This window comes from Camellia sinensis, chromosome 2, assembly GCF_055761805.1.
Source record: "Camellia sinensis isolate YWXY chromosome 2, ASM5576180v1, whole genome shotgun sequence".
In the NCBI taxonomy this organism is placed as follows: Eukaryota; Viridiplantae; Streptophyta; class Magnoliopsida; order Ericales; family Theaceae; genus Camellia; species Camellia sinensis.
Genome location: NC_138962.1, coordinates 90,653,987 through 90,669,485, shown reverse-complemented (window position 1 = coordinate 90,669,485; position 15,499 = coordinate 90,653,987). Strand labels below are relative to the sequence as shown.

The following is a 15,499-nucleotide window of genomic DNA, read 5'->3' as shown; positions in this document are numbered from 1 at the left end:
TCTAGTGCACAAAACTAGATAGAAAACATGACAATAACAAAAATAGGAAGAAGGATAAGCAAGGCTGCATTTTCTCAATTGGTACTTTCTTTCTGAAAATAAGTAATGACCCTTCCTTACAGATTTAAATACAAAATCTAGCCCTTGAGCTAAGAAGCATAAACACTTCTACGAAGGTGTTGTGCTCTTGTTGGGACACTCAACACATGTTGGACAAGCATTCAGATGTATCCTATTATTTTTCAATGGTTTTAGGGCCAGCCATGCTCTGAACACATGAGAGACATGCTTCAGTATCATTAACTTTAGATAAGATATTTTATATCCCTTTATGCAAATTAACAAACGGTAAACTACCAATAGGTCCTAATAGTTGAACTTAATTCCCATCAAGTCCTATTGAAAATAAGTCCTAATAAAATTGCCGCTAAAAATAATTTTTTCTGACAATTTTTTGCATGTTGTTAAAAATTGACAATTAGTGACTTTTTTTCTCACAATTTTTATAAATTGTCATTGAAACTTACAATTAGTGATATTTTTCTGTGACAAATTTTTCAAATTGTCGCTAAAAGTTGAAAATTAATGATTTTTTTGTGACAGTTTTTTTAAACTATCACTAAAACTTATAGTTAGTGAAATTTTTTATGACAATTTTCAAATTGTTGCTGAAAATTAACAATTACTGACATTTTTTAATAGTATTTGATGAAAAATGCCATTAATTATCATAAGACCTATTGGAAAAAATGTCCATCTATTAGGACATATACGTAAGTCCCCCATTAACAAATGATAATCTTTTAGAACTAATAAAAAATTTGCCACATCATTGTCTTTCGTAAGATGGTTGAAGTTAACCACATCAGATCAAAACTTATACCACCATTAAGACCGCATCAAATTACAAAATATGATGTGATCTCTTCCTCTCTCTCACACAAGTATAATCGTCCTAATATTTGGAAGGCCCAACCCACCATTACTCTCTCTCTCTTTCTCTCTCTGCACACACAACCATCCCAACAACTACCATCCACCTCCACTGCCTCTAGAGCCACAGGAACTCCACCATTGTCACACCCGCCTCCCTCTGTCCCATCTTTCATCTGACCTCTCTAACTCACACACCTATACACGCCACAATTGCCACCCCATCACTACCAGAATCCTACCATCACCGCCTCGACCTCCCCCTTCATCTCTATGTAAGCCGTGAAATGCAAACCATTCAACCACTTTTTCATCCTAGCCCACCATATCACAGATCTGATCAAATTGATTTCTCTTGTTCTCCCACATCCCCACACAAAACAAAAATTGCCACCACACCAACAATGCCTCCACCACCTCCACCCCCCCTCTCTATCATCTTCCTTTCTCTCTCATCTCTCTTAACATACACACACACACACACACACACACAAACTCTCACACACACACCAAGTTATCCCCCCACCACAAGCCATTCAGTGGTTTATGTGTGCAAAATAATGTTAGAAGTGGTGTGCGAGATGATGAGGATTTGAGTAAAAGTGGTGGGAATTGTTGTTGATTGGGAAATGATATAAAGATTGCACATGCATACATAAAAGTATTATAGGACTAAACAAAGGTATTTCTACCCACACAAGACAGTACTTACCTGATTCTCTGGAGTCTATTATTTTTAAAAAGAAGAGCCCGTTAAGCCCATGTATGATTCCATACATGTTGGACGTATGGAAAGTGAACACTTTCTTGTGATGCCAATGAAACTCTTTTACTCATCCAAAGATTCATCATGTAGAAGTATATAGGTATTGCAGGTATACAATAATGCAATTAACTAACAACCATAAACCACTTCCCCATTTATGCAGGAACAAAAAGTTTCGAGAGAAATATATCACACCATCTGCCGTGCTTGAGGAGGGGCTTTTGCTTGCGTTGTTACCAACCTTATGTCACCCATGGAAACATATGACTCAGCAGCCTATAAACAGAAAAATGAAAGGAACTTGATATTTTAGCAAAAAAAAAAAAAAAAATGCATTTAGTGGGTTGGAAAAAAGACAAAAACAATAAAACAAAAACAAAAAAAATTCATAACACTAGTCTGTCCACCTAAAAAATAAAAGAATGAAAGCTCTTGCAAAAAAATAAATATTAATATAAGCAGTTTTTAATCTTTCTTTTTTATTCAGGGGTGTGTGTGTGTGTGCGCGCGCGCGCATGTGTGTGTGTGTGTATGCGCGTGCATGGTTTTAGGGGGGTAGTGGGTGTTAATGAAGTAAGACCAAAACAGGTACAGCTAAGCTGTTGAACCAGCAGGTATATTGGTGAAAGATATATAAGAGATAAATTGGCATATACAGCATAGTGGATTTCAATTTTGTGATTCAGAAAGTTACCATCGTAGAGCGAAGTGCCTTTGTATTTGTAGAAGTCCAAGGAAGACCATGGTTGCACTTGTATAAGCAAGAAGAAATGCTCCGATAATTAATTTCAGGAACTGATCACAGAGGAAGCCAAATGAAAAACATTTCATGTTATACTCCTAGATACTTTGAGAAATAAGAGTGATGGAATTTGGAGGGGAAGTTCTAAAAGAATGAAGTGTCCTCATACTTCCATTATTCCAAGGAACAGAGTTGTGACCCTTGTATAAGAAAGAAGATTCTCTCCAGTACTTCAGATCTGATCACATAGAAAATAACATGACTAATTACACACTTTCATTAGACCAAATTATGGACTGTACGCATCGGACATAACAAAAGCTTTTTTAAAAAATCCAGCAATCAAAAATTCACAACATGAAATAACTCAGTGAATTCTTGACAAAATAAATTAAATTTCAAATCCTATTTTGTAATTAACTTGATTACACACAAGCGTTGCACACTCTAAATTCCCAAACTTTCCTTAGCCAAAAGCAAAAAACTCAGTGGCCCACATCAAGATATTCTCGCCCAGCTAAATGACATTACCAAATCCGCTAAACTCACTCAAAAAAATGATTTCTTTTACTGTGTTCAACCAATTAGAATTCCACCACAAGATGAAACAACTCAATTTAACCTACTTTTCATATAACTTCAGTTCGAAACCGATATATGATGTGTATAAAGAGATGCACAAATGTGAAGACACGTGTGGTATATATATATATATATAGGCAATTTTACCTTTCACAATAACATCTGAATAGCTTGTTGAGCTTCCAAACCTGAAAATTCAAACAATAGTTTTAATAACAAGACATTTCAAGATTCCAAAATGAAACCCAAAAGTAGCGTTTGGTTGCTGAGAAAATGCAGGAAAAGCAATGCAAATAGAAATGCTAGCTCTTATATTGTTATTAATTTTTTTTTTTTTCTTTTTATTTTGTTCGATATTCTCAGCAAGCAAACGGAGGACTAAGATAGAGATGATGAACTTACAGGGAAGAAAATTTTCCAACTTCAAACGTTCCATATAGATTTCGAATTTTCTGCAATCGCCCCAAAGCCATCTTGATGAAGAGAGCAAAAATCGAACAATTGGGTTTTGAAAAGGGTTTAAGAATAAGTATAGGGTGCATCGCCACTATTCCGAAGTTGATGATTACTCGACGGATGATTGCCACGTCAGCATGTCACCTTAAAGAAGGAGAAATTGTTAGGAAAATGCTAGAGGTCCCAAATTTTCTACCAAATAAATGACCAAATGTCTCACATGGGTGTGGGGCCCACAAAATTGCGGACCCCACACCCATGTGAGACATTTGGTCATTTATTTGGTAGAAAATTTGATATCCCTAGCATTACCCAAATTGTTAACTAGTTTAGATGGTGTTCCAAACGAGGAGTTACTGGTCTAAGAGTTGGTTTGGCAAGTCTAAAATAATTTAAAAAGTTAAAGAGTTACAAAAAAATAAAAAAGTCATTACTATTTATAAATAAAAAAATTAAAAAAATATTTTATATATTTTTATAATACAAAAGTTTAATGAATGCTGTCAGTTGTACTTGTGAAGCAGGAAGGCCATTATACACTTTTTGGGCTAAAAAAAATTACATAGGTAAAACCACAAAGTTTGATGGTAATGTTAGGCCCTTGGGGGGCCACTAAGAGTTCCTTTTTGATAATCCGAACTGTTCAATATGTAGAACTAGTCGAGTAATATATTCTTGTAAAAATCACGTTAATCGGATATCGTTAACTATGGGAGTGTTTAGGAACTTGGTTTTTGAATTTTTTTTTTTGTTTTTTTTACTACAAGACAAATGTTTTACAAAACAAACAAAAAAAACAAATCCAAACAAAATATCACATCAAATCCCATAATAATTTCACTTTTTCTCTCACAAACATCACATCCATCCACAAAAAAATCCAACTATCTTCTCAAACACAAAAAAAAATTTCTCCAATAATATCCTACAACTAAAAAAACCTATAAAAAAACTCACTTCCCAAACACCCACTATATGAACAAATCAGTTTTGTATAAACAAAACGAATGGTATGGTAGTTAATTGTTGAAAAAAACTAATCCGATCATATAGTTATCGATATCCGATCAATGTGATTTTTTACAAACATATAATACTCGACGAGTTGTACATATTGAACGGTTCAGATTATTAAAATAGGACTCATGGTGGCCCCACGGACCGACCATCATTGTCCAAACACTTTATCCCGAAGGAGGCAATTATTTTCTGGGTACGACATGCTGGGACAGTAGTGCAGCCGTATAACCACTCATCTTTCTTTGACTATACACTTTATTTATACAATTTTTTATTATACTTTTTTTTATAAAAAGACAAAAAGTTAACTCAAGCATCCATATTTTTTTCTCAATTTTTTAGTTCAAAAAAATAAAAAATACACTTATTTAAGACACTCCAAACAGTCCCGCCCGTATCACTTTTATTAGAATTTTGGAAGAAATAAAATATAGAGCATTACTTTAATATTGAATAATTTCTCATAAAAGAAGGTGTTTATTAATTAATTAATTAATTTTTTAAATTGTTAGGGTAGAAGTAACTCAAATGACAACCAAATTTTTTAAATTTTTTTTTTTTTTACACGTTATTCATTTGACTATCATGATTATTCCTATTCTCTATTCCTAAGGACGATCTTCAATCCTTTATCAATTTTTTAACCAATTTAAGTACAACATTTGATTTGATACAAACTATTCTAATATTTTCATTAAATATTCTAAAAAATTATTATGTTATCCCAAATTTTCATTTTCATTAAATTTGATGGGGAAAAAAATCCCTAATATTTTATCTTTTTAAATTTTCATCAAATTCATATTTGATAAAGGATTTGGTAAATTCTCATTTTGATAAAATAAATAAATAAATGAGTCCCCTAATTTGATGAACATTTAATGAAAAATTAGAGGTGACTTTTATGTACTTTTTCATTAAATTTAAATTGATGGAGAAAAAAAGAAAAAAAAAAAGAAGGATTGAAGATGGTCTAAACCTGGGTGATTTATATCATTTACTGATTGTGATTCGAACTGCTGGTAGCTTTACTACTTTTATCCCAAAGATTTGCCATTCATGCATTAAGATGATGCAACTAACCCATATTAGCTTGGAAAAACATGACTTTCTTCTCCTAAATCTGTATGTATGTTGGATTTTGGAGCCGATATTAAGGCTTATTTTGAGAAGTTACAATTTTAACCAAAAAGTTACCCAAAAAAAAAAAAAAATTGCACGTCTTCTTGTAAAAATTCAGTAAAAAAACTGATTCCCTAATACTGTGTTTGGTTGAGGGATTTGATGAGGGATTTGGAAAAGGAAATGGAAAAGGTAGGTGAAATGTAAAAAAAATATACTTACATTTCACATAGTTTCACACACCTTTTCCCTTTCCCTTTCCAAATCCCTCTCCAAATCCCCCAACCAAACACAGCATAAAAGTAAAAAAGGCGAGAAGTTGGAACATGAACTCATTGTTATTAGTAAGGAATGGTACTTGAGCTATGTGTTCAATTTCAAAACTTTTGGAATATAATAGCCTCAAATTCTATTCTTTTGGGATAAAAAATAACAATAATAATGTGAAAGACCATATTACTTCTATCCATATGTCTATCTATTCACTTATCTATTTAAGTGTTATATATCCATCCACGTATCGTCTTCTTATTTTTCTATATGTCACCTATTTGTCTGCATAATCTATTTATTTGTCCATATCACCACCACCAACGGTCGCCACTGTCCACCTCTGCCAAATTTTCCGGCAACAGTGAATTTTCTAAAAAACTTTTTGGTGACTGGCCAATGACGGTTCAACAATAGTCTAGTGGCAGTGGGGTGAAATTGGAAAAAGAAAAATTATTCAAAATAATAATTTGTCATTCTCACCAAACAATTTCATTAAACATATCCTTATCATAAAAAATTATTAAATCTTGAACCAAATATCATATGGCCTATAGGCGTTGACTTTTCACCAATTATTGAACCTCTTTTAAGTCTAGGTGGTTGAGTGAATTTATGAACGAGCTATAAACATAACTTGGCGGAGAAACATTTACTAAGAACTTTGCAAATGAAAACATACACTTACATTTATTCAAGAGTAAACTACATAATCTTTATGGAAAAAGTGTTCAAAAAATAAAATCAACTCTACTGTACACAATTGCGGCTTGTATACCTTCCTCATACTTCTCTTCTTCTTCTTCTTCTTCTTCGTCTTCTTATATATGTATGAAAAGAAAATTAATTAAAAACGTATATTGTTGTTGATCTTCTAATTCAAGAAGTTTCATCAGCTGCACCAGTTGGTGAGCTTGGAACAAATGGAACAAAGCCCCTCCCACCAAAAACCGGTCTCATAAACCTGTCATCAAATTTCCTCCAAAAGTAGTGAACTGTAGAAGAAGGGTGTGCAAGTAACAACCTTAGACTGTTTCTCCTAGGCACTGTTTGGCCGCTGCCATTATCAGTCGGATCTCCATTTTCGAGGAATAAAAGCCTCAAGTCTTCTAGGCTTGCAAAATCACCTACATCTGAAACTGATGTTGGCTTTGCATGTCTTAACAGCAATGCTTCAATCAGAGGCTTTGTTATTGAACCAAACACCTGTTTCAATAAATAAGTTACACATTGATATTCAAGAATGTAAAAATTCTTGGGTTAATTATACTCACCCTTAAGTATACGTTTTGTTATACTTTAGTCCTCAATCTTTTAATATTTTAATTTGGTCCCTAAAATATGTAATCTATTACGCTTTAAAAAGGGTAAGCAGAGGAGGGATGTTTTTCAAATTTTACATGAACATCAACAAAATCAGAATAACCAAATACATGCATGATCTCAAGTATGTATTTTTTTATCATCTTGGTTCCTAAAATATGCATTTTGCTTCATTTTAGTGTCTGAAGTGTGCACTTTCCTGCATTCATTCGCCAATCTTTTAGTTTAGCTTCTTTTTTTTTTTTTTTCCTTCTTTTTGCAAAATATTGAAAATACCCCTTTTCTGTTACTGACTGGAATGGTGCTAATACTAAGGACTAAAGTGTAATAGATCAATTAAAAGATTAGAGACTAAACTATAATAGAATGCGTATTTGGAGAGCATTTGTGTAACTAAACCCAAAATTCTACCTAAGGAAGTGTGTAGTTTGATTATATTAAGAAAAAAAGGCATTGAAAGTTCAGGGGCGGTCAGCTTTATGATTGAACTTCTAAGTTTAGCAAAAACTAAGAAAATACCATTTAGCTTACTTACCACTGTACTAAACAGAACAACAATTATTGTACTTGTAATCATTAGAGAACGCTCAGGCGAATCTGTCCCGCTAGAAGAAAACTGTAAAAGTAGATTATGACATCAATAATCAGTCAAAACCTACACATCTTAATAAAGAAATTTAGGAACTGGAAAATATATTATGTACCTGGTTGTAAGATAAAGCAACAGTAACTGCACCTCGCATTAGGCCTGCCCACCATACAATAAACTGACATTTCAAAATAGTTAGCGAAGCTTGAAAATCAAATGACAGCAATACGTGCTTAGATGCCCTCAAATCTCACCTGTTGCTTTAAAGCAATTTTGCTGCTGTCTCTTCTTTTAAAACAATTAGAAATATTCGCAAGAGGGTACACGAATGCGGCCCTCCCAACCAACACTAGTGCGAAGAAAGTTGAACTGACGGCAACTGAAGTTGATGCACTGAAACAAAGAGTATGAACCAATTTAGATGAATTGGGAGTGTTTGTCATTTATTCAAGTCTTGAATTAAAATAATTTGTCAGTCATCTCAAAACATTTTTATGTGATTTAATTGTGATGTGGTTATGTCTCCTATAAGTATAACCTTTGTATACCCCCATGTCATCATCATCAATTAAAGCCCTTGTCAACAATTGGTTTTCGACTACTAGATTTCGGTGAAAATCGGATTAGTGCAATTACCTTGCTTTGCTTTGTCTCCATTTGTCTATGTCTAATGCATCCATACCGACATACAAGAATATGAAAGTCTCTGCAATGAATGAAATAGTTGCAAACCCGTGCCTGATATTATCAAACAAAGTAAAGTTAGAACTATTCATCTTTCTCATTCGTCGACAAAGATCAAAGACCTCCTATCTCTATCAGCACCAGATCAAGCTTATTAAACTCGTAGGATCTAGCATTACAGAACAACAAACAAAAGGAAAGAGACACACAGCTAACTAAAACATGGAATAAATTGCACAGTGAAAATGAAGTATTTGTTGGGCTTATGTAATTATTTAATGGATTGATCTTATTGAGTTGTGTTTTCTATTAGCATGTATTTACCAAAATATTTTTTCTAGTTATCTGACCTTCCATACAACAGTAGGTTTGTTCTGTTTTGTATTTTTTATTTTATTATTTTGTCATTTTTGGTCAGCAGTAGGAGAGGAACAGGAAAAGAGGAAGCTGCACCTGGGCATCATGCCTCCCAAGGGGAGCACCTCAACTACTAGGCCAACCCTTTGGTCTAGTAGGGTTGCTTTTGATTGACACAACAATGAATCAGAATCAATGACAACATTGCCATCAGAATCTGCTTATAGATTCTTTTCATTTTTTCTTTTAATTATGTTATTTTGAGTGAACAATATTATTGTCCATAAATAAGTAATTTTGCTTGTGGTGCACTGTATGCATCTGTAAACACCAAGTAATTTGGATTCTATACTTGCAAGTAACTGACTATTCCCAAATTTTGCATGGTCATCTAGCCTCTGTTCTAATGAGTTACTGCCATCCTCATGTTTTCTTAGATTGATAAAACCTGCTACTGTTCTTTTGCTTTTGTTTTTGTTTTATTTTTTCCTCTTTTGGCGCTACGTCACCTGACCAGTAACTTACACAATTCACTTTTGCATCAATTGATATTGGCCTTTTTTATTATATTTTTGATTACCTATGAACGGTTTTCAAAGTGAAACATGCATGACGTATCAGATGTTAGTATGTGTAAATGTATAGAAATGAGAAATATCCTTACTTGGTTGTTAGCCGCGAGCTTTCAGTAACGTTGTGCCATGTGTAGTGCGACATGACAATGCCACAGAAGAAAATTGTCAAAATCCCACTAAGAGATAGCAGCTGCAAGATGAAACGTATATACTATCATTTTTCAAGAAATCTCCAACACATGGAATGTGCTTATGATCATCAAAACCATTTTTAAACATCCAGAAAAGAAAAATGAAATAAAATATCAGAATCGATCCTTTTATGCCAAAGGTTACGACATTAAGTTTCTTCATATTGGTAAACAACCTTTTTCCAACTTACTTTAACCAAATTCATTTCTTTTTCTGTCATAGGAAATTTCAATTATTCAAATTCGTAAACCACCTCTCTGGCATGAAAATATAAAAGAAATAGCATGTTCACTTTTAACTCAATCAAAGATTCAAGACTTCAACACCAGCTGAAGCAGAGATGAGAGCTATGAATGTCCTTGAAAAACAACAAATGGTGATTATTAAGTGGTCTATGTTGTAGAAAAAACATAAAAATGTCTACTTGCACATTTTTTTATTCAAGACAAACAATATAATTACCAAAATTATCATTTTTCTTGAATACTATAGGGAGAATTTTAAAGGATATATATAGTTTCTATTTTTTTTCTTTAGAATTCTTTGGTACCTCAGCTATCATGTATGACAAATAGGCCAGAAGCATCATGATTGCAACTTCACGATCTGTGGAATGTCTGTTAAGAAAGAACAACGATGTCAACATAAAAATCAAACGATACTAGATATAGTCCAGGCTTAGAACGATGACAATGATGGTTCAATGAAATAAAGGCTAGTATTATATACATTCGACTATTTTTTGTTGGTACAATTTTTCCTTATATGACTCTATACAACTGTGACCAACCCCCTATGAAACCACATCACATGTAAAATTTGATTCATCTCCTATTTTCAAGCGAACTGTTTTTTACACTTTCATCATCAGTTCTGTTAGAAGTTCCATTTCATTTTTCTTAACTTCATATCAAAGTAAGACTTTTGCAATTGGATATAAAAAAACAACAATGCTAGGTAGCTCAAAATTTTGTTGCTCAAATGGCTCAAATCACTCAAAACGACGTCGTTTTGGGTGTAAATGAGTGTAAAATGACGTCGTTTTGAGCAATTTGAACCACAAGATTTTGAGCTACCAAACGTTTTCCATAAAAAAACAAATATGACATCCTTTTCTCTTTGTGCTAAAAATATAAAGGACTACTGAGCAGCCAATATAACACTAGAGGATGGGAAGAAAAAGCTAAAACCCATCATTGTACCTTCCAAAGTAAAGTGTCTTTATGGTATATGCACTTAAAAGCCCCACCTGAAATGCACGAAAAGCTAGTCAAAAGGCGATGATTTCCCATTAACACTAATTTTAAATACAGTATTTGGAACAAAGTTTGAGCCATATATATTTGAGTCTAGGCTGCAGAATAGTAAAATGCCAAACCTTGAAATAATCAACATTTATAACTTTGCATTGCAGTATTAAAACTTACTGCTATTCCAAGAGCAGTACTAGTGAAGAAGAGGTATAAGAAGGTTCCCAACAATTTCAAGGCTGTCAAAAAGTCAACATTCCTGACATCAAGAGATTGAACTGCATTGAAAAGCACAATAGAGGTAGCATCATTCACAACACCCTCGCCAAAGACAACACTGTAAAGGAAGGGTGTGTCATCTTGATTCAGGACCTTTAACACGAGAAAAAAAGATCACAAATTAACAGTATGTTTCAGTATTCCACTATAAATCCATGGTTTTTGGACTAGATATTGGATTGTACCTGCAAGGTACAAACTGAGTCGGTTGCTGAGAGTATGGCGCCAATAGCTGCAAGTAAATGATGCTCAAGACAATCAATATTTAGGAATGAATAGAGACCAGTACTGAAAATTCAATTAAAAAATGAGTAGAGGTCACCTAAGTAATCTTTAATTTCCAGGGATTTTACACCAATCCATTTGAATAGCCAATAGGCTCCTACAGTTTCCACAAAAACCACAGTCACATTAGACTCTGTTGAATTTTATTCGGTATAGTAAAGTAGTGTAAAATAACAATTTAATGAGTAATGCATGAAAACATAAATGCAAAAAAAAAAAATTAAAAGCCCAACCAAGATTTCAAAAAGCGGTTGCGGTCACCGTAATGATTGTGGCGCGCAGTTGTGGTTATGGGTATAAAAGCCATAGTGGAATGGTTGCAGTAACTGTGATTTTTTTTTATTTTTTTGCACAATTTGAAAAAACCTACTGATACGTATTTTTTTTTCCCCTCCAAAATCACATTTATTGAGGTTTAAAATAGATTTTGATCATTTTTTGTTAATTTTTAAATATGATCTAATATATTTCCTATTTTTAAATCACTATAAAATGAGTTTTTTACATTTTCTTTCAATAGTTAATGACTTTAAGAATAATTGATTTAAAATGTCTACAAAATTATTTTTTACCAGTACCTGAACTAACTAAACAAAAATTATTTACAATTATTAAATGAAATGATTATAAAAATAAAAATTGTACCATAAACAAAAATTATCTTTGAGCTATTGATTTTTTTTTAAAATATATTTTTTAGACAATATTTTACAGCTAACTAAATAAAATTATTTACAATTAAGTATTAAATGAAACAATTATAAAAATAAAAATTGTGCCATAAACAAAAATTATTTTTGAGCTACTGATTTTATTTATTTTTGAGCTACTAATTTTAGGCAACACATTAAGGTAACAAAATAAAAAAATATTTACAATTAAATATTAAATGAAATAATTATGAAAATAAATACAACCACTATTTATATATATATTTTTTATTTTACATGTTAATGTAATGAAATAAAAAATTAAAAAAAAAATTATAAAGAAAAAAAATTCATACAAGTTTTTTTTTTTTTTTTTTTTTTAAGGACTTAGATTTCTTGAGTATTCGTTGTTATCTTATCTTTTTTTTTTTTTTGTAAAGTTTTGTTTTGTTTTGGTATTTTTTTTTTGTTGGAAATGAAATTATTCAGAATATTATAAAAGTGTGTAACGGTGTATAACAGGCTGCTACAGTACTGTTACGGCCGTTACACATGCGAATTTCCGTCACATTGCACAAGCGGATGTAATGTAGCGCCTACCATCGCAACCGTTTCGTAACGGCCACAACCGTTATGTAACATCGTTTTTTGAAACCTTGCATCTGATATTTCTCCACTCTCCACCAAATTGTTTGTTTTGTTTATGTTTGTGGGTAAATTACGCTAATAGTAATTATCCTAACGTTATTTTTAGTAAATTTTGGAGAAAATACAAGTAGTCCCATAATTTTGATATAATTACACTGATTTCCCATTTAGTAAGTTTAAAAAGGGACCAAAAAATTAATAGAAGATAAAATAAAATAAAATATATATTTCAGTGTAAAAAATATAACATTATTTTTCCATCCATATAATTAATGAATTGTTGATGAAAATGAGACTAACGGGGTATTTGAGATGATCTAAAAAATTATACTTTTTAATTTTTTTACAAAAAGTTGTGCAAAAAAATAGAGAAATGATATGACTCAAATAAATAGACTTGTATAAGTTATACCAAACACCTTCTAAGAGTCACGTAAATTAAAGTTTTAAGAGAGCCGGACGTAATTATGCCAAAACTCTGAAACTACATTTTTTCCAAAAATCAAACAATTACAAATATGACAAGTACTATATCAAACTGGCTGCTAGCCTAACAATCGCTATTAGCCAAAACTTGAGAAAAAAAAAACAATTCTCCAAACAAAACCCCATAATGGGGAGAGAAAATACACACTATAAGTATCAAACTCATCTCCATAGGAGTTGAACCTACAAATTCACACGTGGTGCAACACAACCACTAGGCCAAATGGCTTGATTCACTTGTTTCTCAATTTTGTTGTCTTTTTTCTTTCTATTTTGCCCTTTCTATATTGGATTTGGAGTGGAATCTGGGAATACAACTGAAAATCAGCCATCTTCGAATCAGTTTCATAGTAAATTTTTTTCCCAAGATCCTCTTTTTTTATCAAAATATCATAATTTGGACTATGACATAGTAAATAAGCATGATTGTCTCAAACATCGGAGGGCATCAAAACAGTCCAGAGTAAAGATATGGATTAGAATGCGTCGTGATTTGATATTGGAGATCGAAAAGAAGTCATGTAATTTGGGAATAGAAGAAACTGTGCTTAACAAAGTTAGATAGAAACACACACACACAAACAACCTCAAGCAATTACAAATCTTACCTACTGATATGAGACAGAATGATATTATTGTGCCACATATTCCGAACATCAATATTATTGAGAAGTTCTTGAAGAATTGCTTTTTCTTCACCTGGAAACTATAACCAAACATGAATTCAACAGATTAAAACCCAAGGCTAATCACAATTAAAGGGAAAATAAAAAGTCACACTTTTAACTAGATTTACAAAGAGGTAACATCTCAAACACTTGGTGGAAAGTATACTACAGTGAGAACAAAATCCATTATATCCATGGATTCACCAAACTTTCTTGGCTAAAGAAATTCCATACATATATGTATATATCTGTGCAGAGAAGAGAGAAAGAAATGTTACCCAGCATTGAAAATGATTGGAGGAAGCAAATAGATGAAGAAAAGATCTTCACTGAAGACCAGTAAGCGCGAGCTTTGGCATTTAGTGATCAACAATACCACTAACCCAGTTGCCAAACCCTAACCCCCATAGACATAATATTAGATATGTGAATCAAAAAACACACAAAGAGGCCAAACTTGTTGAAACCCATCTCAATTATTGACTATACAAACCAGAAGAAGAGCTGTGATTGATTCATTAGCCCACCGGTTCTCTTCAAGAAGGTGACCGATGACAATGCAAGCGCAGAGGAGTGTGATGAACACCGTAACGGCAATGACAGTGTCCGTGTTGAGAATTGATGAGGAAGTGGGTAGAGAGAGGAGGAATGCGAAGGTTTCAGAGATGGCCATTTTTTGCTAGTTGTTTTCTCTGAATTTAGCATTCACAATTGGGTAATTATTAAATAAATGGGTACAACAAAGATCTAGTGAGAAAACTTTTGTTGTCAACAATTAAAATAAGGTGAAGATGATGATGATGATTGGTGTCAAAGCTTCTGGCTGTGTTTTGATTTTAACGTTGTTTGGGACTTCCAGGGGGTGAGGGAAGAACGGTAGTTGGATGATTTTTTGGGTTCTGCAAATGATGACAGTTTTGATTGTTGCACTCGGCATGTGTCACTTGGCTATTATGCCACGTGGAGGGTTAAAAAGTTGGGGTTAACCGTAGAAGTACTATTCACTTTTCTTGAGTTTTACGACTTTCAAAAAAATCTACTTTCTTATTTTTCGTATTTTTTTTATTTTTACTAATTTTTTTTATTATTTTAAGTAATTATTTTTAATTTTTAGACACACTTAATATAAATACACTTAAAAAGTAAAATTTTTGTAAAAAAAATCTTCAAAAAATTTACTAAATACCAAAAATACGAAAGTTCAATACATTTTTCATATTTTTGTATATTTATTAATTTTTTAAAATATTTTTTTACAAATATTTTACTTTTTAGATATATCTACGTAAGATGCATCTAAAAAAATATAAAAAATATTTAAAATTTTAAAAATATTCACTAGAAACAAAAAAAAAACACGAAAAATAAAAAATTCAATTTTAAAAAAAATTAATTTAAAAAACTAAAACCAAATAAATTAAACTTTTTTTTTGAATGACTAGATTTTTAGGTCAATTTAGATCCATCTAGACTAATCTCGAAACTCATATAAAATACATAAATCGGATAAATTTCAAACAAATTCCATAAACACGACTCTAAAAAATTTATAAAAGCTAGTGAGAGTTGAACTGACTTATTGAAAATTGTGATTGGTGGGTTGTATTGTAGTGGTTGCACTA

At 32.2% G+C, this 15,499-nt stretch overlaps 2 protein-coding genes across 4 annotated transcripts in view; both read right to left on the bottom strand.

The window, feature by feature from the left end:
- LOC114288142 (Mitochondrial inner membrane translocase complex, subunit Tim44-related protein) overlaps positions 1 to 3,645 on the bottom strand; it is a 34,558-nt gene extending 30,913 nt beyond the window's left edge. Inside the window, exons 1-5 of one of the 2 annotated variants that reach the window (XM_028231626.2) lie at positions 3,426 to 3,645; positions 3,171 to 3,211; positions 2,611 to 2,679; positions 2,394 to 2,494; positions 1,895 to 1,975 (exon numbers count right to left, since the gene is read on the bottom strand). In XM_028231626.2, the coding sequence (XP_028087427.2) occupies positions 1,895 to 1,975; positions 2,394 to 2,494; positions 2,611 to 2,679; positions 3,171 to 3,211; positions 3,426 to 3,565 (432 nt within the window). In that variant the 5' untranslated portion in view covers positions 3,566 to 3,645. The remainder of the gene's footprint in view (positions 1 to 1,894; positions 1,976 to 2,393; positions 2,495 to 2,610; positions 2,680 to 3,170; positions 3,212 to 3,425) is intronic. The other variant, XM_028231627.2, reaches the window with a different exon arrangement.
- A 2,909-nt stretch (positions 3,646 to 6,554) lies between these two features.
- LOC114288141 (sodium/hydrogen exchanger 2) lies at positions 6,555 to 14,766 on the bottom strand. 2 transcript variants are annotated; one of them, XM_028231625.2, is made up of 14 exons: positions 14,371 to 14,766; positions 14,156 to 14,274; positions 13,818 to 13,915; positions 11,463 to 11,522; positions 11,326 to 11,372; positions 11,039 to 11,233; positions 10,814 to 10,860; positions 10,162 to 10,228; positions 9,509 to 9,609; positions 8,440 to 8,541; positions 8,058 to 8,196; positions 7,919 to 7,981; positions 7,750 to 7,830; positions 6,555 to 7,097 (listed from the first exon to the last, which is right to left on the bottom strand). In XM_028231625.2, the coding sequence occupies exons 1-14, from the start codon at positions 14,548 to 14,550 to the stop codon at positions 6,771 to 6,773; spliced, it is 1,626 nt and encodes a 541-aa protein (XP_028087426.2). In that variant the 5' UTR covers positions 14,551 to 14,766; the 3' UTR covers positions 6,555 to 6,770. The 2 variants fall into 2 exon arrangements, with proteins under 2 accessions (XP_028087426.2, XP_082771183.1); XM_082915057.1 differs by lacking the exon at positions 11,463 to 11,522 and having other exon boundaries at positions 14,371 to 14,695.
- Between the last annotated feature and the right edge of the window lie 733 nt (positions 14,767 to 15,499).

Bases quoted from the DNA above. Each gene is read 5' to 3' on its own strand.
- LOC114288141 (XM_028231625.2), bottom strand. From the start codon at position 14,550: ATGGCCATCTCTGAAACCTTCGCATTCCTCCTCTCTCTACCCACTTCC. The intron at 11,523-13,817 runs GTAAGATTTGTA...TGGAAACTGTAG, and splicing joins ATTCTGTCTCATATCAGTAG to GAGCCTATTGGCTATTCAAA. The intron at 10,229-10,813 runs GTACAATGATGG...CTTTCTTAACAG, and splicing joins AAGACACTTTACTTTGGAAG to ACATTCCACAGATCGTGAAG.